This window comes from Clupea harengus, chromosome 13, assembly GCF_900700415.2.
Source record: "Clupea harengus chromosome 13, Ch_v2.0.2, whole genome shotgun sequence".
Taxonomy (NCBI): Eukaryota; Metazoa; Chordata; class Actinopteri; order Clupeiformes; family Clupeidae; genus Clupea; species Clupea harengus.
In genome coordinates, this window is record NC_045164.1 from 6069330 (window position 1) to 6086889 (window position 17560).

Genomic DNA, 17560 nt, shown 5'->3' on the forward strand with positions numbered 1-17560 from the left:
TTACACACACACACACACACACACACACACACACGCACACACACACGCACACACAAATGTCCTCTCCCCTTCCTCTAGTTTTAACCCAGAGAATTGTGTTTAGTTGGTCGTGTCGTGCTGTGTGTTCATGGGTGTGTGTGTAGATGTGTGCAAGCCTGTGTGTGTGTGTGTGTGCGTGCGTGCATGTCTGTATGTGTGCACATACAAAACCCTTACCTGTGACTGCAGGTTATTTTGGCTGTGGTGCTGTCATGACTTTGTTTTTGTTTGTTTTCCCGTGGTGTAAATGAAATGTTGACAAAAGATGTTGATATTTATGAGGGTCCATCATGGCTGCAGTTGTGGTGTTGTATTTATCTTGCTGTCACCCCGAAATGAAGACGAAGACCAACACATTTGATCTTAAAGGGAACATAGTGTGTACCTGTCCCTCTTTCTGGCTTTAGCTTTCGCACAAAGACGCACCTCAGATCTTCCAACGTAACAGGATGTGTTCTGCTTCTTTGGAAACGGTACACAGAGTGTAAAAGAAGACCTCTCCACTGTTGAGACTCTTCTTCTGATATTGAATTACACATTCCAGCAACAGCAATATTATTTCAGCACTTATATCTCATCACTGGGACCTTGCATTGGTTCTGAATTGAACCAGTGCCTCTCTGTACGAATCCTCTTCTGATCATGTTTGTCAGTCTTATTCGCTCTCTCTTTCTGCCCCTTCAGTCACTCTGTATTGGTTAGACTGGAAATGGTAGTACGTTTACATTTTTTTGTGTTTTGAGTAGAATGGGCTTTGACAAAGAAAGATTGTGAGCATTCTGTATTACTAATCCTTCATGTGAATGATTTATCTTTGTGATTATCCTTTTATTATATTACCCCTCCTGAAAATAAATAAATTATATTATTGTCACTGTAGCATGTGTTTTTGTCATGTCTTCATTAGATAACCTTCATTCAGTTGCTTACATTGGTGGAAAACGGCCTATTAATGCTTTCGACTGTGGACCCAGTAGGCCTATAATTAAAGAAAAAAGTCGTTTAATTGGTGTCCTCGTAATTTGATGGTTAATCTCTGCACCGCAAATCATAACATGAAATTCAGTTCGGTTCGGTTAGTAGGACTTTTCGATGAAAAGATCCGTCAGTATTTGAGCATCGGCACTATCAAATATCTCTTTTCCCAGTTCTGTGGTCGGTTACTGTACTGCAAGTAACAAACCTCTAGGTCCTCGCGACCATAGACATATATATGCCTATGCTCGCGACTTTCTGCAGTATCAACTGAGATTGTTACAGTTGAGCATTGTCACAGGTACAGGTGTGCTACTTCCGGTTTCAAACTCAATTAGTCCAGTGAAAATTATGTTCAGCGATCATGGCGACACCTGAGGAGATAATGCACATGGAAAACATTGCGAGGCTGTCAGGCGAAGGTAAGACCAGTCGTAAATATTTGTGTTTAGTGTTAGTCTTCCGATATTAAAGTAATTAGTAGAAAAATGATTCGCTTGCTATTTAGTCGACGACGTCGTAGTCTATACACTGCTGCTGTCGTCACGGTTAATAGTAGTTAATCTGGATTTGTATTCGCCTCATTTGATCTCTCGCGAGTTTACACAGCACCTGCTCATCTACAACAGGCCTACTGAATCTTGTCAATCTCTTCATCACGAAGGTCTGCATTGAAGCTACAGTTTAGAGTACAGTATTTCAGATGGCCTTTTTACTAAGTTGAAATGGTGGGAGTGACGTGTGCTTGAAGTAGTCTGTCAGTAGCCTATCCTAAAACGGAATTTCTTTGAAATGTGGTTCCTCCAGCCTATTATTTGCTCCCCATTTATTTGGATATTGTTTTCTGTGTCACTTATTAGATAATGGACTATAACATTTAGCTATTTGTCTATAGTAACCTACACACTCTTAAATCATCTACTGATTTATTAAAATGTGTTTTAAATATGATTGAACAATGTGTTTTTCTTTTTAAAGAACTAACATGTCAGTGTTTGTCACACATCACATGTCATAGCCCTCATTAAACCCTGCTGTGGACTATTCTACTCAGCATCCATTATTGGGCTGACTCAAGTGTGTGTGCGCATTTGTGTGTGTGTGTGCGCGTGTGTGCGTGTGTGTGTGTGTGTGTGTGTGTGTGTGGGTGCACATGCGTGTGTGATGGTGAGTAAGCACATGTGCCATGGCTCTTCCAGCCCAGAGCAGGATACTTGACCTGGTTTACTGAGATGAAAAGTGTAGCTGGCATATAGGTCCTTAGTCCATAAGGGTAATACCACAGTGTTTTTGTCTCTGATTTCTGCATAGGGTTACTAGTCTGAACACAACTTCCTTCGTCTCTTATTACAGGCATAGTGTTACTATGATGTTTTGCGTGGCAAATATGTGAGTTTCCCCAATTTAGCTTTTTTCTAAACAAGGTTGTAGACTACAACAAGGCTATATAATCTTGGTAGGTTCTTGCAGTAAACGCTTTTATCTAAAGGCCTTTACAAATGAAGAATGCCTTGTTAAAAGGTTCTCGATGGATTCTAATGCTTTTTTCATAGAGGCTGAAAATTCACACAAAAAAAAAACAAAGAAAGTTTCAAATAATCACATGTTTGTACAGCAGTTCAATCCAATAAACGTGTTGTATGTAAGTCTCTTTAGACTCTGAGTTGCGCAGACCGTACATGTGGGTGTATTTCTGGTGATGCGGCCCTTTGCTGACACATGTGAGACTGAGGCAGTTGCGGCTGGTGGTGAGGTGGGGTGGGTCTGGCCTATGAGGCACGTCTGTGGGAGGTATGAGCCAGCGCTGACCAGCACACAGCCCTGCGGCTCACACACGCGCTTAGCACCGTATTTAAGTGGCGCTCAGAAGCTCGAGCAGCCGACTCATCGGGACAGAAGCGCTGGACGCCATGACCCACAGGAGTGTGTTTGTCTACACAGCTATCCAGCAGTATGAGGGCCTCAGGAGGGAGTATGAAAAGACCAAAATGGAGGTCAGTGGGTTCTTCTTCTTCTTCTTCTTCTTCTTCTTCTTCTTCTCACATTTTGTCTTCTGCACAAGGATGTTTGGACAGGTGAGTCATGGCAGCTCATGTTTGGTGAGGCCTTGGTTCAACCTTTACATGGCTTGCAAAAGGCCAAACCATTGGTTAAAAAATCGATAAAAAGGCCCTCTGCAATTTTGAAATATGATGGACAGTGTGGGTAACACAGACCTACTTGTAATCATTTCCCCCAATTGCTTTTTTCCCCCGTTTCATCTCCCTGCTTTAGCTCAAGCTGATGAAGAAGGAGAGAGATGCTGCCCTGAAGAAACTTGAGGATTTTGAAAGAGGTGTGTCCTCCTTTTTAACCTCAAATGGCAAAAACACACAGATATACTGCAGGTCAACACAAGGTCTTCTTTTCTATGAGTGTAAAATATTAATGAATAAAAAAGACTGGGGAAAGAAATCCTTATAACAGAAACAAGGTCACCAGCGTTATGAAAGGCATTTCCAGTTACTGTTACTGCTCTCCTAAAGACCTTTGAGCCTTCTGTGTTTGTGTGAGAGTGTTTGTGTGTGAGAGAGAGAAGGAGAGAGAGAGAGATAGAAACAGGAAAAGACTATATCTGTGTGGCTGCTTGTGTGTGTGTGTGTGTGTGTGTGTGTGTGTGTGTGTGTGTGTGTGTGTGTGTGTGTGTGTGTGTGTGTGTGTGTGTGTGTGTGTGTGTGTGTGTGTGTGTGTAATGTGTGTGTGTAATGTGTGTGTGTGTGTGAGAGAGAGAGAGAGGGAGGAGAGAGAGATACAGAGATAGAAATGGGAAAAGACTATATCTGTGTGTCTGCTTGTGTGTGTGTGAGCGTGTGTTGGTGTGAGAGAGAGAAGGAGAGAGAGAGAGACAGAGATAGAAACAGGAAAAGACTATATCTGTGTGTCTTCTTGTGTGTGCGTGTGTGTGTGTGTGTGTGTGTGTGAGAGAGAGAGAGATACAGAGATAGAAACTGGAAAAGACTATATCTCCGTGTGTGTGTGTGTGTGTGTGTGTGTGTGAGAGAGAGAGAGATAAAGGAAGGGAGTCCATGTGTGTGTTTGTGTGTGTAGGGGACACACCCTTAAGGAATGAACAGCTCAGCTGTTCCTTTGACAGCGAGTCAGACTTGCTGCTGCATGCAGCCCTGAGCCCTGAATGAACCCACTTCAGCAGGTTCACCAGTATGGATGTCTGTGTCTCACTGCTGTAGATGTCTGTGTCTCACTGCTGTAGATGTCTGTGTCTCACTGCTGTAGATGTCTGTGTCTCACTGCTGTAGATGTCTGCGTCTCACTGCTCTAGATGTCTGTGTCTCACTGCTCTAGATGTCTGTGTCTCACTGCTGTAGATGTCTGTGTCTCACTGCTGTAGATGTCTGTGTCTCACTGCTGTAGATGTCTGTGTCTCACTGCTGTAGATGTCTGTGTCTCACTGCTGTAGATGTCTGTGTCTCACTGCTCTAGATGTCTGTGTCTCACTGCTGTATATGTCTGTCTCACTGCTGTAGATGTCTGTGTCTCACTGCTCTAGATGTCTGTGTCTCACTGCTCTAGATGTCTGTCTCACTGCTCTAGATGTCTGTGTCTCACTGCTCTAGATGTCTGTGTCTCACTGCTCTAGATGTCTGTGTCTCACTGCTCTAGATGTCTGTCTCACTGCTCTAGATGTCTGTGTCTCACTGCTGTAGATGTCTGTGTCTCACTGCTCTAGATGTCTCTCACTGCTGTAGATGTCTGTGTCTCACTGCTGTAGATGTCTGTGTCTCACTGCTCTAGATGTCTGTGTCTCACTGCTGTAGATGTCTGTGTCTCACTGCTGTAGATGTCTGTGTCTCACTGCTCTAGATGGCTGTCTCACTGCTGTAGATGTCTGTCTCACTGCTCTTGATGTCTGTGTCTCACTGCTCTAGATGTCTGTGTCTCACTGCTGTAGATGTCTGTGTCTCACTGCTCTAGATGTCTGTGTCTCACTGCTGTAGATGTCTGTGTCTCACTGCTGTATATGTCTGTCTCACTGCTGTAGATGTCTGTCTCACTGGTGTATATGTCTGTGTCTCACTGCTGTAGATGTCTGTGTCTCACTGCTGTAGATGTCTGTGTCTCACGGCTGTAGATGTCTGTGTCTCATTGGTGTATATGTCTGTGTCTCACTGCTGTAGATGTCTGTCTCACTGCTCTAGATGTCTGTGTCTCACTGCTGTAGATGTCTGTGTCTCATTGGTGTAGATGTCTGTCTCACTGCTCTAGATGTCTGTGTCTCACTGCTGTAGATGTCTGTGTCTCACTGCTGTAGATGTCTGTGTCTTTTTTTAAATCTCCATTCATGCTTTTCAGTCAAAACAATGGGTATATATGTAAGCCTAGAATACTGATACATTCTGATATTTGTCTGTGTCTGTGTCTGTGTCTGTGTCTGTGTTTGTTCATATGTGTGATGTGTACGTGTGTGTAACGTTAGCCAGACACTTAGCACCCATGGGTTTTCAACTCCTAGCTAGCTCGCCTTAAGGCTGAGTTGGTGTGGGACTGTGCTGTCTACACAACGCAAGTTGCGTGTGTGTGTGTGTGTGTGTGTTTTGTGTTAAGAGAAAAGTCTGTTTGTTAGTGTGTGTGTGTATATGTGTGTTTGTGTGCGTGTGAGCATGTGTATGTGTGGGTTGAGAAAAGGGAAGCTGTGTGTTTGTGTGTGTGTGTCTGTCTGTTTGTCTGTCTGTCAGTCTGTCTGCCTGTGTGTGTCATGTATGTATGTCTGTGTGTCTGTGTGTGTGTATATGTGTCCTTCACTCAAGGGGCTGGTGAGTTTTCTCATTCTGAGCGCGAAGTAGGGTCACGTAGAAGTGGAACCTCAGATTCTCTCTCTTGCTCACATACAAGTGTATTCATTTGGGATTTATCTTTCATTATTTCACTCACCAGCCTTGCTATTTATTTATCTCCTTGTTTATTTATTTCATAATCAATCTATTTGTGAATCAGATATCCCCCTCTTCTTTTGGAGTGCAGAGTTATAATTGAAGCGTAAAGGTTTATGTTTTTGCAGGAGGTCATGAGACGATGTGATGATTTGTGTGAGTATGCGTGTATGTGTGAGAGAGAGAGAGAGAGAGAGAGAGAGAGAGAGAGGAGGCTGTGTGTGTGTGTGTGTGTGTGTGTGTGTGTGTGTGTGTGTGTGTGTGTGTGTGTGTGTGTGTGTGTGTGTGTGTGTGTGTGTGTGTGTGTGTGTGTGTGTGTGTGAGAATTAACTTGGCCTCTTTAAGGGCCTCTGTGCATTCTTTAGCCATAAACACGTATTGTAAGTGACTAGCCTTTCAGTGAAGGCGTTGTGGAGCAGAGCATCTGGGTGTTAGGCCCTATTAGGTGATTTTATAGCCTTCAGAAAATAGCTTCTATTCAGAAACCAAACCTGGGGAGGGGGTAAAAGGGACACGGAGTGGGGAGAGTGAGAGAGCGAGGGAGGAAGAGAGAGGGAGAGAAGAGGATGATGACAGGAGAAGAAGGAAGAGGGAGCAATCCTTACACTCGGGCGGTGGCAAGGCTGATGACAACACCAGCTTTGTGCTTTTTACAATAATAGCACACATTCATCTGGCCTGCTCGCCGAAGGGCAGCAGTAAACCAACACACAGCTTCGCTCAGCCTGTCACTGGCTACAGGCTTGCACCTATATAAATCCGTCCTGCTCAACTTTTATACACACAGATAGAGGGAGGAAGAGAGAGAGAGAGCGTGTGAGATAGAGAACAAGAGAGGGAGCGAGACTGATAGAGGAAGAGGATGAGAAAGACAGATATGGCGCAGTTAGCGAGAGACAGGGAGAGAGAGAGAGATGCTGGAGTAGACTGAGGGAAAAAGAGAAAGAAGAACTGGAGATTTGGCAATGGGTTGGAGAGAGTTTGGATGTGTGTGTGTGTGTGTGTGTGTGCATGTGTATATGGTGTGTGTGTATGTGTGTTTGTGGGTGTGGGGGGGAGTGGAGGTGGGGGAGGCTACAATTAAGACTGCCACTTCTGATGTGTCACAGCCCTGATCGACAGCCCCCCGCACACACACACCCTCCCACCACACGCACACATGCACACACGCACACACGCACACACACACACACGCACACACACACACACGCACACACACTCCCTATACCAGTTCGGTTTATTTACTATGTCTCCCCGTAATTACAATTAACATGTCATTTAGTTCAGGGCAGGCCCAGACTGTCTCCGTGGCTGTCAGGCCTGCCAGAGCCCAGGAGTCGCTAGATGAGAGTGCTGTTGGGGGGCTGGTGGCTAAGTGCTCCCTAATGACTAACCGGCGACGCCAGCGGACCCAAGTTTGATGGCGGCGTTTCCCTGGCGTAGAGCGGAGAGGAGCGTAGAGAAGCGGAGAGGAGCGGAGCGTTAATTAGATGTCACAGAGAAAGGAATGGGCAGTGCTCAATGCCTCTAATTCCTGTTTTTGCTCCGTGGCCACAATGTCTAATTAGTTAAGTGGCAGTGAGAGTCCTTTCTGTTCCTCTCGCACTGAATGATTACGGACACAAATAAATGTCAGCGGCGATTTCCCCGCCGTTAAGTGCATCTCTCCCAATCTGTTTCTCGCTGCAATCTGTTTGCCTCAAGTGCCCATAACTTGTTAAACTCTTAAGACTTGAACTTTATCAGTGGGTTTTTGGATGCATTTAAGGAATCCTTGTCAGTAGGCTTTAACGTTGGTGCTGTGGCTTTTCATTAATCTGTGAGGGATGCATATTAAAACACAGCCGAGATGGCAGGCCCACAAAGCCCTGGCGGAGAAAAATAACCACATAATTAATATGCCCGACAGGAGAGCCAAGCTTTACAGACAACTGAATGGAAGCTAAAGATGGAGTAAAAACAATCTGTAGTTCTAAGCGAAAATGAATGACATAAACATTGAACAATTATAGGTTGTCCAGGCCTTGCATACCGAGTGCAATTGTCATTGTGAAAAGAAGAGCAAACTTTTGACCCAACGCAGAAGGTACACTAGCACACTAGAACAAGCGTTTTACATCAGTTTGATGTGGACATAGTTCTGAGCACATGAGTGGTGGGCTGTATTTCAAAAGACACATCACGGCCATCACAAAGGAATTATCATATGTCATTTCACATTCTTATACACATATACATCTGCTAGAATGAGACTCCATAGTGAATGATATGTCCATAGAAATAGATAATTATATTACTGTAGAATGCTATAATACTGTACAGGAATATTAATGCTGTTGTATATCTATGGGTGTGTGTCTGTGCAGTATCCCATCGGGTGATCAAGGAGGTAAACAACATTCAGGAGAACCTGGAGATTGAGAAGACCTGCAGACAGAGTGTGGAAGCTCTCGCCACCAAGGTAAGGAGAGTAGAGCAGTAAGGTAACTGAATGATCAAAGGTGTGATGATTATACAGAAATGCAGTCAGTCACCCATGATTTCTCACCCATGATTAAGGAGACTGTTGGTATGAGGATAATGCTCCCCATCCTGCTACAGATTAATATTAGAATAAATAGAAATAACAAAAGGAAATGAAAATGCCATGTTTTACCTTGACCTGCACTTCACACATCCCTAGTTTCACAGCAGCATAATTTAAGCTTCACCCAATGCAGAGCTTGTGATAATAGTCCATGTTTTGTCATTACAGTCAGCACTGCTAAGAACAGCAATGACATACATAGTTTTCAGATATTTTGTATAGATGTACTCTATTCATTTAGTTGTTGCTGAGGCTGCTAAGGGCTCTACAATAGTTTATAACATCTGCATTTGCACATTGCGGATGTGTGCGTGCACATTTGTGTCTCCAAAGTATACTAGTTTTACTGTTGCGGACACAAGCTTAATCACTCAATCACAGCGTTTCGAGTAACATCTCTATACTGTGTGAATCTACAGCAAAGGCTATTCTTTTTTATAGGTCTATAGTTTTCTCTGTCCCTTCATAAGTATTTATTCTATCTAAATAGCGATACTCTAAAATACCATTGCTGATGATCTAATCAGCTACGATTCCCTGAAGCATGACATGTATTGTATTTTATCAATGGGTCTCCAATGGCATTGAGCAAACATACTAATGAAAATGTGCCTCTGTACTGTAAGGCGCTTTGCTTTAAAGCGTCTGTACATGAATAAAAAGCGGTTATAGATTTTGTTTTCTCTTGACCCTGAGCCTTGCATGAACATGTGCATTCAACCCGAACAAGTCCACGTGGACACTTTTTGGTGCTGCATGGACCATCCGTGCTGACTGCTGGTGACGAAATTTGCGTCATGTGCACCGTGGCGAATCTAACTTTAGCCGTGTCCGTGGAAGTATACTTTCTGCTTAAGTGATTTGGACCTGAGTATTTCTTGATTTGAATTTGTATGGGTTTCCTTTTCAATGGTAACACTGGCAACTCCTCCCCTAAACTCACCTCTCCCCCCCTCCTTTTCTGTCCTGTCCTCCTCGTTTTTCGTTTTTCTCTGCTCTCTTCTCCTCTGCTCTCCTCTCCTCTCCTTTCCTCTCCCTTTTTCTCCTCTCTTCTCCTTTCCTCTGCTATTCTCTGCTCTCCTCTCTTCTCTACTCCTTTTCCTTACTCTGTTCTCCACTCCTGTCCTCACTTCTGCTCTCCTCTCCTCTCTTCTCCTCTTTTAGTTTACTTAAAAAAAGACATTCAGGGGTGCACTGTGGCGTGAGCCAATAAGCCCCCCATTTACAGGCTACAATGCCCGCGTGGACACAGATTTGATTCCGGCCTGCTGTCGTTTCCCGATCTTCTCCCCACCTCTTCACTCCTCCTCCTCACTTCCTGTCCAAAATACTTCACTGTCCTATCCAAATAAAGGCTAAAAAGCCCGTAAATAAATCTTTAAAAAAAAGGAAAAATATCTTCTTTCCCAGGAGTGTCCCTGCTGTGTCCCTGACCTGAAATTTTACAGTGGAGAGATGTATTTAGAGGAAACCTTTGGTTAGGTGATTGTTTGTGTGTGTGTGTGTGTGTGTGTGTGTGTGTGTGTGTGTGTGTGTGTGTGTGTGTGTGTGTGTGTGTGCGCGCGGCATGCATGTGTGCAGCCTGCGTGTGTATCGCACACTCCCTTCAAGCTTTAACAAGCCATCTGAAAAATGCTGCAACGCCGTTGTTCGGAGCACAACGGAACCTTGGTTAGCAAGTTCTTTACTGCGGCTGAGGTGAACAGTGTTCTGAGCCTCTGCCAATGTCATTGCAGGGCTTTTCTTCCAGCTAATATTGACCCTGAACTAAATTGCTGTGGTAGAGAGCTCAGAGGGAACTATGATCAGGGAGTTGTCTTTGTGTGTTTTCTGTCTGGTCTCTCTCTTCCCATACCTTTGTCGGACAACTACGTTGCAAGCAGACAAATGTCCCTGTCACCCAAGGCAGGGTGCGATGCTTTCATTTGGCATTCAGCAGTTAGAGTCTGCTGATTTCAGGTAAGTCGGGTAAAAAATGAGTTTGAGTTTCCTCAAATATAAACTTGTTTATTTAAAAAAGAAAAAACCTGTTATTCCCATCTAAATATGGACCCATGGAAGGTGGAGATGAGATGGGTGACACTGGGTAGCACTCATAATGGACACTCATATTGACTCAGCTTCCCAACTCTTGGTCTCTTCCTCTTCTCTCTTCCTCCTTCTGGCTTGTATTCCATCTGTTACTCTCCAGCATGACCCAGTTCCTCAATGACAATCTTTCCATGGAAAAAAAGATAGTATTAGATACTGATTGTGTGTGTGTGTGTGTGTGTGTGTGTGTGTAGATCTGTCTAAATTCACCACCGCACAATTACCAAATTCAATCTGAAATCAAATACCTTCCCAAAGTACGTTGCATAAGATGCATCAGGCATCTGTGTACAGTCATAGCAGTGCAGATCATTTCAGCATGCTGAGAGACTCCAAGAAGCATCAGGAAAAAAAATACTTATCAGTCAAACACATGATAGAGATCACTATCTGTCTGCGGAAGAGCAGAGAGACAGCACTCTAATGATGAACTGGAGCATAGAGACGGTCACAACCTGTCTGTGGAACAGGAGAGAGACAGCACTCTAATGATGAACTGGAGCATAAAGAGGATATATAGAGTGGCAGGTCTCTGATGTAATGTATAGATATATATAGTGACAGGTCTCTGATGGTGTAATGTATGGATATATAGAGTGACAGGTCTCTGATGGTGTAATGTATGGGTATAGAGTGGCAGGTCTCTGATGTAATGTATAGATATAAAGAGTGGCAGGTCTCTGATGTAATGTATGGATATAAAGAGTGGCAGGTCTCTGATGTAATGTATGGATATATATAGTGGCAGGTCTCTGATGCAATGTATGGATATATAGAGTGGCAGGTCTCTTTTAACTGACCTAAAGCCAGATGAAGATACGTGGGTAGTTAGAAGCTGGGGTAGTGAGAAGCTGTATGAAATTAGAGCCAGATGAAGGGGACAGCATGACATACAGACTTATGTCACACATTATACCTTATGCCATAATGCCTTATAAACCATTATTATACGGCTCGTCAGAATGTTCCAAACAGTTCCGTTGATTTGAATGGGCCATCCCAACGTTCGCCGGTGAATATTTAAGCAATATAGTACGAGTGCGAGTGGGGTAGGTAAGGGATATTCCCACGGGTGGTGTTCGGCCGTAGCCACGAGGCCGGAGGCCGAGTGGCGCAGGCAACAACATCCGTGGGAATATCCCTTACCTACCCCACTCGCACTCGTACTATATTGCTTTTATAAAACAATTTTATAGTCAACCAATAAACATTTAAACACGAAGTTATTGATTAAAAAATGTTTATTTCGCCATTGTTTCTCCGCAACAAAAAAATAGTTCCATTGTCAACGTCTTTTGGAATTATAAGAACTTTGAATTAACGGTTATCGCTTAATTGCATCAACGTGCTATAGAATGTTTCATCGCGGAGTGATTTATTATTAGCTGTGAAAAGTCCGAGTTGGGATGTCCTGGGATATTCCAACTCATGGAACGTCTCTCGTCCAATCAGAAACAGCTAAATAATTCAATAGAACCCAATTGTTTTATAATTCCTGATATTCACCGCTGCAAAAAGATATTGACCGCTGTCATTGGCAACGGGTTTTGTGCTTCTAATTCACATCTTTCATATCATTCCGCAAGTAGTCCGGTCATTTAACGTAACAGACTCATTGTAATTTGAAGTCAGCAAGTAATGGGTTGCTACGCAACACCTGAAACTTAAAAGTTCTATTTGCTTGAAGAACTATTTATTTCTTAGCGTAAATCACGAAACGGCAACTAAATCATTAAAAAGAGGTATTTTGGAGGAATGTCTTCTATCGTTTTTGGCAAGTAACCGTATAATAAGCGCGATAATGTATTGTCCGTCGGTCATTATCCAAAAATAAATCCCTTCAGTACGAAACAACACCCCTCCGCTGCGCGTCGGGGTGCTGTTCGCCCCGTCGGGATTTATTTTTGGATAATGACCTCCGGACAATACATTATCCCTTACTGAATGCACAGTGTGCAAAAACATGAACAGCATGCCCTGGATATTTGAGTCACAAAAAAGTGTTTACGATAAAACATCATATATGAAGAAGCATATTATGTGCAACTGTGCGACTATGCATTGTCTTATAGGGTATACTTGGAGCATTATCCTTATATGCTCATGTAATAAACAGCACAGTCTTCAGTACGGTGTAATGTAGTTTTATTTTCACTTTGAAAAGGAGACGTTGAACTCTTGTGATCGGGGAAGCACCCTTGGCTCCTCAGGCATCACCCATGACCATCTCAGTCCCATGTCACGCCATTTCATCCTTCTCCCTAACTAGCACCACCGTCCTGAAGAAGTTAACCTGTACCTGTTCTTCCACACCAAATTTAACAGAATTAACCCAGCACACAACCCATCCTCCTGCCGGCTCATTTGAATAATTGCACATAAAAATGGTAAAACATTTTTTTTTTTACCTCTGTTCAAACGTGAAGTTATGTTGTGAAATTATAGTATTGGTTCACGGGCGATTTGCATGTAAATTGCTCAAAAATATTTTGGTGGGTGTGATGGCTTTTTTTTTTTGTGAGGGGAAAGATGATGTCCGTGTCTTGGTGCTATGATTTCCCCTCTACCTGATGCTTGTAATTTTGTCTGCCGAAAAAAATAGGGCAAAGGAAGGAGATTATCATTTTTTTTCTCATTACTCCCGACATTTTGAATTAAAAAGTGGTAATATGAACAGGGAGCCTGCTGGTGGGGGAGGCACGGGCGGGGGGGTGGGGGGGCAGTCAAATCAAAGTGCAATCCAAACACATGACAATTTGTTGTGATGTTTGATTTAAGATGATGAGGGGGGCTGTGCTGTCGTGATGGCGACCTGGGAGCGGAGAGCGGGGAGTGTGTGTGTGTTTGTGTGTGTCGCGGTGCTGCCACTGCCGCCTTGATTTCCCCCCCGAGTGTGTAATTTCACACATTCTGTCTCATCAATCATAGATTATTATCAAAGAGCACATTTTTATATCGGTATTATGCTGTTGATTGCATTTTTTTTTCTCATCCAAAGTTGCATCCCAGAGTTATCAGGAGGACAAAACTGAATGAGATGTCTGCTGCAATCTGCCCGCTCTGGTATGCCATTATTAAGCAGCTTCATGAAAAGCCAGTGTTCCCAGTCCGCTCCTCTGAAAGCACAGTGTCGGGAAGAGATGGACGTCATTTAGCATTCCACCATTAGCCCTGCCTTTAATCAGGCTTTACTTAGAGAAACCTTCTGTGAGTGTGTGAACCTGAATTGCACCTGAATTGCATCTGAAATACAATGTGATTTCAAAAGGAGACAAAAGACTGAGGTGCAGGCATGGGGAAAGTGCTAGTGAGAAACTAGCTGTGGACATCTGTAAGAAGGAAAAAGAACACTATTTAAAAAAAAAAAGAAATGAGGTCTAAACGCTAAGTACCATCCTGATATTCTTTCCCAGCATGACTTCATAATGACTAAGTGTGGGATTACTGCACTTTCTTTCCCTCTGTCTCTCTCACACTCGCTAGCCCTTGATGAGGTCTCTGGGATCTTGCTGGTTTTTGATTGAAGAGAATTGGCCAAATACCCGGCGAGTGTTTCAGCCTGGATTTTCTCCCCTCTTCAGAACGCATGAAATCACTGTCTGGTCATGTGTGCCATCCGTGGTGTTTCATATTTATCAGACAGCACAGGCAAAACTGGAACAGCTCTGGTGGACTTCAGGAGATAAACTGCTCATCCTGGTTTGTTAGGCTTAGCATTTATTGGCAACTGGTTTGATGAAGGACTGTTCAAAGTCTCCCGGTCCACTCTTTCTGGCTCTTTCTTTGTCTCTGTCTGTCTTTTTCTCCCCAGCTTGTTATCCATTCATCTCTCTTTCTCCACTCATCTCTCTTTTTCTCTATCTGCTCTCTCTCTTTGTCTATATGTCTGTCTATCTCTCTTTGTTACCAGCTGAACCATTAGAACCATTTTCTGAAGACGAAGAGTATGTAAACACCCTTGTTTTCTGTTTGTCTCTCTTGTCTTCTTTCTCCATCTCTCTCCGTCTCTCTCTCCAGCTGAACCGTCAGAACCGTTCTCTAAAGAGGAAGAGTATGGTGTTTCTGGCCCACTTGGGTCCACAGGCCATCACTGAGATCAACCTAGAGGAAGAGGACGACGAGGAAGAGGAGGACGAAGGGTGTAGCGCAATCCACTGCCAGAGGGTCATCTCAGGTTCGTGGCCATTGTCTATCCACAACACACTACAACAACTCAGTGTTGTATTTGTTGTATACAACTCTTTGTTGTTTTTGTTTGTTGTATTTGTTTGTATCATAAGAACAACAAAATACCATTATATGTCCTTTTATAGGTCACATATTCAGCATAAAGTGCTTAGAAGTGCATAGAGATCCTGCCCATATCTGTGCTTTCCTCTGCTGCTGGTGTGTGTGTGTGTGTGTGTGTGTGTGTGTGTGTGTGTGTGTGTGTGTGTGTGTGTGTGTGTGTGTGTGTGTGTGTGTTTCCATTGTGTGTCTTTGTCAGTGGTGTCCACTTCATCTGGTTTAGAAGAGGGTATACCACATAGTGTGCGATCCTCAGGTGTGTGTGTGCTGTTCTGTTCCACAGAGCTTGGGGAGAAGCTTGAGCGGGCCCTTGAGGAGAAGAGAGTCATGGCTATTGATCTTGAGGGCACAAGAGAGCAGCTCACCGGCGTCCGAGACGAGGTAGGAGAACGTCTGTCTGTGCGTTAGTCCACAGGAGGAGGCTCGGATAGTTCACTTGAACATGACCACATTCAGAGGGAAAACAAACCCGTGCTCTGTGGATGCCATCTTTGCAGTCAGATCACATAACAGAGGAGATATAGCTACGGCTAAAGCGATAGCTAGAACATAAGCCATTAGATAACACCCTGTGAAGTGTATACTCCTTGCCTTGGACGAGAGCATCTGTTAAATGAAAGCATTTAAATGTAAACCCTTGGCCTCCATAGAAATAGACATTAGTTACATACTGACCACTCAGCTACAGAGGTGCCCTAGAAACCCCCTCCTGGGAGTAAACCTGGCTGTGGTAAATCTGGCTGTGGTAAATCTGGCTGTGGTAAACCTGGCTGTGGTATACCTGGGGAGTGTGAAAGGTGATGAGGGACTGATGAGGGCGATTGGTAATGGGGAATGAACCTAAAGGAAACAGCATTAGTTGTAGAGTGCAGAAATGTGGGTCTCCTCAGGCGCAGTGGACCGGCTCCTGGGTGATATGTGCAGCACGTCTCGGAGTCTCCTCTTGCGGCCTCATTTTTGTGGGTTTTTCACAGCATGCTTTTATGAAGGAGCGTTTGGACAAAACGAGTTGCTCAGACACTCTCTCTTTCTCTCTCTCTCTCTCTTGCTCTCTTTTTCTCTATCTCTATCTCTCTCTCTTTCTCTCTCTTTCATGAGGTCCTCGCTGTGCTCTGAATGCAGAAAAAAATAGAGAAATAGCTGGAAGTCACTCACTGTTCAATAACCTCCCTGCGCCACATTCATTCTCTTCTGCCATCTCTCTCCTCCCCCCATCTCTCTCTCCTTCCCCCATCTCTGTCTCTCTCTCTCTCTCTCTGTCTTTTTCTCCCCTCAGCTTGTGTCAGAAAAGCAGCAAATTTCACTTTTGATTGCCGAAACAGCCCAACAAAAGCAGCTCTTGTGGAAATATGACCGAGGTGAGAGGCGAGACCTATTCTCCTGCACATGTTTTTCTGTCTGTCTCTCCCCTCTACACACATATGCACCCTCCTCTGTCTGTGCTCTCTCTCTCTTTTTCTCCCCCCCCTCTCTCTTAATCATTTCATGTTTCGTGTGTGTGTGTGTGTGTGTGTGTGTGTGTGTGTGTGTGTGTGTGTGTGTGTGTGTGAAGGGGGGGTGGGGGCTCAAGAGAAGCCTGATCCTGGTTGGCGGTTGAGGAGCAGAGGTCTGCTGTAATAAGAACAGGCCTATTTACTGGAGATAATGCATCTGTTCATTACCACGCACCTCCATCGACTTCTATCCTCTACATTTATTCATCTGCGCCATCGCTCTCCCTCCCTCGCTCCCTTTCTGCCCCCCCCCCTTCTCTGTGTCTCTCTCTCTCCCCCTTTCTCTATTCCTCTCGTTTTATAAGAGCGTGTGATTGACAGGACTTTCTTACCAGTTAGCTTGTAAAGCTCCATAGTGATGGGTTCAGAGAGTCAGCCTGCCTGAAGGACACCCCAGCCACATACTGTCTCCTTAATGGTAGGGTCGTCAGGGTTTAAGAGCAGTATGGCGTGAATAAAGGCCTCTCAAGTCCAAGATCACTTCTCTTCAAATTAAAGTGATAAACTGCTGTGGGTGTTCATAATAGGACAGGTGTGGGTGGGTGGGATTGGACTGGTTTTCTGTAGCGGAGTCTGCTGATGCACAACATCATGTTTCTCAGCACCGCAGTCCAGCTGAAGCAGGACAACAGGATCTATGATACACCTCTGAGGTCTAGTGATCACAGATGCTCACCCTGTATGCATCAGCAGTAAAAAAACAACACGTCAGAGTACACACTGAAAATACACACCTCCTCACCTGTCGTCACATGATCGCCCACATGACTAAAACAGAACCACAAACCGTAGCTAACCAATCTACCTGATCTCTGGTAGGCTTGTAGGGTGAATGCATAATTGTTTTGTTCCATTGCATTGGAACCATAATTGTTTAGTTCCACAAGGCATAACCAAGATTGCGGTTGATTAGTTTGCCATTCTTCCCCGCGCAGGTGTCTGGTGTGCTTGGCACGCTGATGGTTTTTTCAGCTCCCGGAGAGGAAGGGGGGAAAACATAGAGCTGAACCCACACCTCTACCTCTACCTCTCCTCTTCGGTCGGCCATCTTTGAGGGAAGACCCTGGCTGCTGTTGTGTATGCTCAGGGTGTGTGTGTATGCTCAGGGTGTGTGTATGCTCACGGTGTGTGTATACTCAGGGTATGTGTATACTCAGGAT

General features: G+C 44.3%; 1 protein-coding gene across 1 annotated transcript in view; it reads left to right on the top strand.

Annotated features, from left to right (window-relative positions):
• The first annotated feature begins 8 nt into the window (after positions 1-8).
• The window catches only part of shtn1 (shootin 1), a 36940-nt gene continuing 19388 nt past the window's right edge, over positions 9-17560 (top strand). The window contains exons 1-7 of the mRNA XM_031579520.2: positions 9-1436; positions 2956-3008; positions 3289-3349; positions 8309-8403; positions 14638-14794; positions 15191-15288; positions 16184-16265. Coding sequence (XP_031435380.1) covers positions 1379-1436; positions 2956-3008; positions 3289-3349; positions 8309-8403; positions 14638-14794; positions 15191-15288; positions 16184-16265 — 604 coding nt within the window. The 5' untranslated portion in view covers positions 9-1378. The remainder of the gene's footprint in view (positions 1437-2955; positions 3009-3288; positions 3350-8308; positions 8404-14637; positions 14795-15190; positions 15289-16183; positions 16266-17560) is intronic.